General features: G+C 43.5%; 1 protein-coding gene across 1 annotated transcript in view; it reads left to right on the top strand.

Moving 5' to 3' along the window:
• Nucleotides 1-1,337, top strand: part of il1rap (interleukin 1 receptor accessory protein) — a gene marked incomplete at its 3' end in the record, with an annotated part of 21,812 nt that extends 20,475 nt beyond the window's left edge. Inside the window, exons 11-12 of the mRNA XM_079271844.1 lie at nucleotides 39-182; nucleotides 892-1,337. Of these exons, the coding sequence (XP_079127970.1) occupies nucleotides 39-182; nucleotides 892-1,337 (590 nt within the window). The remainder of the gene's footprint in view (nucleotides 1-38; nucleotides 183-891) is intronic.
• Between the last annotated feature and the right edge of the window lie 4,565 nt (nucleotides 1,338-5,902).

Below are 5,902 nucleotides of genomic sequence, written 5' to 3'. Positions count from 1 at the left end.
GTGTGTGTGTGTGTGTGTGTGTGTGTGTGTCTCTCCAGATGATAAAGAGTACGACGTCTACATCTCGTACGCGAGGAACAGCGAGGAGGAGCAGTTCGTTCTGTCGACTCTTCGCTTCGTTCTGGAGAATGAGCTCGGATACTCGGTCTGCATCTTTGACAGAGACAGTCTGCCGGGAGGGAGTGAGTACAGCGAGTACTGCAGTATAAGTACACATTACAGTTCACAGTGGTACTGCAGTATAGTACGATAAAGTCTTAGGCTACAACTACTTGAAGTAGATGTACAGCCTCTGCTAATGGTACTACTGCTAAGATTCCTAGTACTGGCAATATCACCACTTCTGCTCATACTTCTTCCACTACTACTACTATTACTACTAGGATTCCTGTTACTGGTAATGTTACCACACCTGATAGTACTCCTCTGCTACTACTACTACTGCTACTACTACTACTACTACTACTACTACTACTGCTGCTACTACTACTACTACTACTGCTGCTGCTGCTGCTGCTGCTGCTACTGCTGCTGCTACTGCTGCTGCTGCTGCTGCTGCTACTACTACTACTACTACTACTACTACTGCTGCTGCTGCTCTCCTTTCTACCTTTGCTACTTAGACCACTAGTATTCCTGCTAGTACTCTTGGTACTTCTACGACTGTTTGTTGCTATTACTGTCACTTCTACTACTTCTTTAATTATTCTTTTTATTGAGGAACACAAATGTAAGTGATGTAAGACTTCTACTTAGAATATTACTAACTGCTGGTCCTCCTGGCTAAATCAGCAATACTCCTGGTGGTACTACAACTTGTACTCCTTCGTCCTGTTCCTGCTGTGAAGGACGGACATCCGTCCCTTCATTAACGCTCCTGTCTCCCTGCAGCCATCACAGATGAGACTCTGGGTTTCGTGACTCGGAGCCGGCGCCTCCTGGTGGTCGTTAGTCCGGGTTACGCCTCCCGGGGCTCCCAGGCCCTGCTGGAGCTGCAGGCCGGCATCGACAGCATGGCGCTGGGCGGGCACCTGCGGGTAATCCTGGTCCAGTACAAGCCCATCCAGCGTCAGGGCTGGGTCAGGGAGCTAAGGAGGGCCCGCGTGGCCCTGGTGCTGGTCCGATGGCAGGGGGACAAGTCCAGGGAGCTGACGTCTCGCTTCTGGAAGAGGCTCAGGGTGGAGCTACCTGTGAGGAGGGTCGGCAGCACGAGGGGGGGGGAGGAGAAGCAGTTGGGCCTGATGAGGCTGCACAGTCAGAACAGCACCAACTCCCAAACGGGCCTCATCAGCAACACCATCAAAGACCCGCAGACGATCCTGAACTCTGGAGCGTAGCCATGACGAGGTTCATATATATATATATATATATATATATATATATATATATATATATATATATATATATATATATAGCTAGATATATAGCTATATATATATATATATATATATAGCTATATATATATATATATATATATATATATATATATATATATATATATATATATATATATATATATATATATATATATATAGCTATATATATAACGATAGTGTCTGTCCAGATTACAGAGCATTGTGTTCTTAACATTTCTCCAAAAAGGGCAGAAGCAACCAACCAGGGCACATTGTAAATATGAAACGTTAGCATGCCTTATGTTTGACCTCCTAACTGTAGCATGTTAGCATAAACTAGAAAATGCATTTCCTGCAGAAAATGCATTGGAATGCTGAAAACTGAAATTATACACAAACATTGCTGAAAATGTGGAAATTTCAAATGACTTTTCTGAAAAAAAGATTTATGCCCAAAAATCATTAAAAAACAATTTGCAAAAAGCTTAATAATTCAAAAATGTAAAGGTTAGAAACATGAAGAGTCTCCTTGAAGAGCTGGACATTTTGATCATCAGTTTTTGTAGCTTAAAAAATGCAGAAGAAGAAAGGTGCCAAAACATGAATGTAAGAAATATAAGTTGCTAACTCAGCATTCCAACAGTTAATATGTTTTGTTTTACATGATAAAACGACAGCCAAGGCTGAAAGGAATGTGTGTCATCATCATCATCATCATCATCATCCTATGATGAACTGGAAGGGCGCTAGAAAAGCCATCTGGAGACGCTAACGAAAGTGAAAGATGGTTTTCTGTATCCGCCCCCGTGGTTTTTATCTGCCACAACATTTAAAGTGTCCTTCCTTGATTAATGCTGCAACCTTCTACTAAGTTTCATAAACATTGGCTCAGTAGTTCTTTCTATAATCCTGCTGACAGACAGACAACCCGAACTGAAAGCATGATCTCCTGGATGGAGGTCAAAGAACAGTTTCATCCTCAGAGGACCATGAGTATTTATACATCCTTTCATTTCAAGTGGATCGCACATCTAGAGAGAAGTCTGGTCATTTCTCACTCCCTTCAATACAAGTCAGACTTTCCTCTTAGCGACATCTAGTGGCTGTTAGATGAACTGCATCTTAACTTTTGGTACATTTTCTTCTTCAGGACATTTTGGGGCCTTTATTGTAAAAACAAGCAAACATAAAGTTGGGTGTCATCTGCGTAGAGGGGTATTTACAACACCATGAAATGTCCTTTAAAAGTACCACAGCTGTAAAGTGTGGGATCCATGTACTGCAATATTTCAAATATTAGTCAGAGAAAATGTATTTACAGAGTCAAACTTACTGATCCTTTAAAATGTTACAATTTCTCTGAACTTTCTGTATTTTTGGTCACTGATCCACTTATATATCCAGGTTTATTATAATTGTATGATTATATTTTTCTCTTAAAAAACAGTATTGTACGGGGACAATGCATCCTGCACTTTGTCATGCTTTATTTTGTATTTTTGCATTTACAGTATTTCATCTATTTTAATAAATGAATTTTCCATCGAATCGGTTGTCATCGTTCATTTCACGGCTTCCATTTGCACAAATCTTTTTTCTTTTCTCTCCATAACATGAAAACATTCATCCATAAACACATTTCATTTTAAAATATAAATATCAGTTTATAGTCAAGCTAGCAGCGCTCTGACATAAGTATTACTTAATGCCAACATTAGCATGCTATTCATCAACCTATCAGGTACTCTGAGGTATTGCTGTCCTTACTAAGCACAACCTGCGATGAAGATGATGAAGTCGTGATATATTTTAGCAGTAATTATCACTGACTACACCAAACAAAGAGAAATAGATTTCCAGCACCGTGAATCTTTCACAGGAGCTTCACTGCTGGATTGGAGAGGAACTGAAAAGAAGAACTGAAATCATTTGAAAGATATCTGCCGGCTCTGATTGGTTGTTTCCTCGTCAGGTGACATGTTGACACGCTGCAGAGTTCCAAAAGTTGAAGTATATATATATCGTCGCTCTCGCTTTTGAGCTCGTTGACATCGACAACGATGGATCTGAGGAAGCAAACAACCAACAAGTGAACGACCCAAATACGTAACAACAGTCGTACTGGTCTGTTGATACTTCAACAGCGCTTCTCTTACGCTTAATAACGGGTCACTGACGGAGTAGTCGTAGAAGTAGTAGTAGTTTTACTAGGTGTATTGGTAGTAGTTTTCATAGGATTAATAGTATTAGTAGTTGTAGAAGTAGGAGTAGTGGTCGTAGTTTTAGTAGTACTGGTAGAAGTAGTTTTAGTAGGTGTAATAGTAGTATTGGTAGTTTTAGTAGTAGTAATAATAGTAGTAGGAGTATTAGTAGTAGTAGGACTATTAGTAGTATTAGTAAGAGTAGTAGTATGTGTATTAGTAGTAGAAGTAGTAGAAGTAGTATTAGTATAGTATTGGAGTAGTAGTATTCGCGATGGTAGTAGTACTAGAAGTAATAGAAAGTAGTGGACATCAGTACTTTGTTTACATGTTGAATCGCTCAGCTGTTCCTGACTTCCTGTCTGTCCTCCATCAGACCTATCAGAGGCCGTCCTGCACTCCATGCAGCGAAGCCGACGCCTCCTCCTCGTCCTCAGCCCGAACCTCCTGGCAGAGAAGAGCTTCAGCCTCCTGGAGTGTCGTCTGGGTCTGTACCTCCAGCGTAGCCACCGGGCCTCCGCCGCCATCGTCGCCGTGGTTTATCGCCTCATCAGCAAGCTGCCCTGCGTGGAGGCGGCACAGATCCGGCAGGTCGCCGAAGCCACCGTGACGTGGCGAGGGACTCGATCCGAACCGCGGCGATCGCGCTTCTGGCTGAGGCTTAGGCTGGCGCTGCCCGTCCGGCCGCTCGCTATGGGCCGGAGGTTGATCGACAGCACCTCGTCTCACTCGGACCTCGCTGCCTTGGCGCTGCAGAGAGTCCAACGGAACCAGAACCAGAAAGACACAGATAGTCAGAGCCGCAGAAACCGGCTGGCCCCGTCCAGAGGGAGGGGCAGAGCGAAGCGCTGGGAGGGGTGGTCTCAACACAGCACCGGCTGCTCAGGATGCGCTGGGCTTACTGCTCAGGTGCAGGACAGGGGGGCGGGGCTAACAGTAAAGACAGAGATGCAGCAGGTGTCCCATGACATCAGGACTGAGATCCAGTCGGACCCGGTCCCTGAAACGGAGCCCACCACGATGTCAGACTCCACCCACGTCCCTGGATCAGCCTTTACCCCGGCCCCTGACTCCGCCCTCCCCACCTGCCACCGGGTGATTGGCTCCAGAACTTCAGAGTGACGACAACAGGGGAAAAGGGGAGGGGCTAGAATGAAGCAGAGGCCCCGCCCTGAGACTAAAACCTACGAAGCCTTTATTCAGTGATGCTGCATTCAAACATGATGAGAGGGAAACAATTCTCATAATACCTCCATGGTTCATCCTCTGGAGAGCAGGAACGTGATCAGATTTCATGAACATCTAATATATTTATATTTTGCAGCCTCGTCTCACTCGCCTGCTTTTAATACTTTAAGTACAAAATGTACTTTTACTCAAGTAGAATTTCTATGGCAGGACTTTTACTTGTAACAGAATTGTTACAGCTGTGTGAAAACGAAGACAAAAGCGTGACATGAATAATTAATGAACATAATTTCCTTTGTCTAAACATATGAGATGGCTACATGGTGTCTGTTCTGTACTGAGGCTTCAAATAGACTTTGATAACTAAAGAATGTGTCTTTAAAGTTCCTCTCATGAATCCTGGTTTTCTGATAGAAAACTACAAATCAATAATATTTTTTTTTTCAAATGAATCAAAATTGTTTATTATTGTTATTATTTGACTTTGTATATGTACCTGTATTATCTTGAAGAAATAAATAAAGACGAAGAAGAGAGTTGGAACTGGTCCCATTTCGTTTGTTTAACGTAATAAAAGTTCTGAACACTTTTCCATCTCTGACGTCTTCCACACCAACAACCTCGGGGGTCAAAGTGGAAGCGGATCAATCCTGGACCAGAAGTGCTCCATGTGCGCGCAACGCACGCACACGCATGCCGTCACAGGTGAGATGATTGACAGCTGCTTTGAGTCTGGATGTAAAGAAACTGTGAGTACAAACATGAGAAAGTGTTCATATCAATTATTAGGGCCCGAGCAACCGACGTCGGGCTGGCGAGGCCCTATTGATATTGTACCCGTTGGGGTAAACGTACGCATGTTTGGAGGACTTGCCATGCATGAAAACTCACCAAGTTTTGGCGACTTGTCAGGCCTGGTGAATATAGCCATCTGAAAAAGAATGCATCTTTCTGTGTTCAGAAATGGCTCTCTAGCGCCCCCTACAAGTCGGACCGGCGACGCCCCTCGGCCAGTATGTCCCATTAACTTGAAATTTGATACACATGTCCACTTGAGCTAGAGCTACATAAAAGCCAATCAGACCCCTAAGCTCCGCCTCCTTAGAGTTTCCGCCATTTTGAATTTAGTGGAAAAGACATTTCTGCGAACTCCTCCTA

This window comes from Melanostigma gelatinosum (genome assembly GCF_949748355.1).
Source record: "Melanostigma gelatinosum genome assembly, chromosome: 7".
Classification (NCBI taxonomy): Eukaryota; Metazoa; Chordata; class Actinopteri; order Perciformes; family Zoarcidae; genus Melanostigma; species Melanostigma gelatinosum.
Note: the sequence above shows the minus strand (reverse complement) of the source record. Positions and strands in the feature narration are given on the sequence as shown.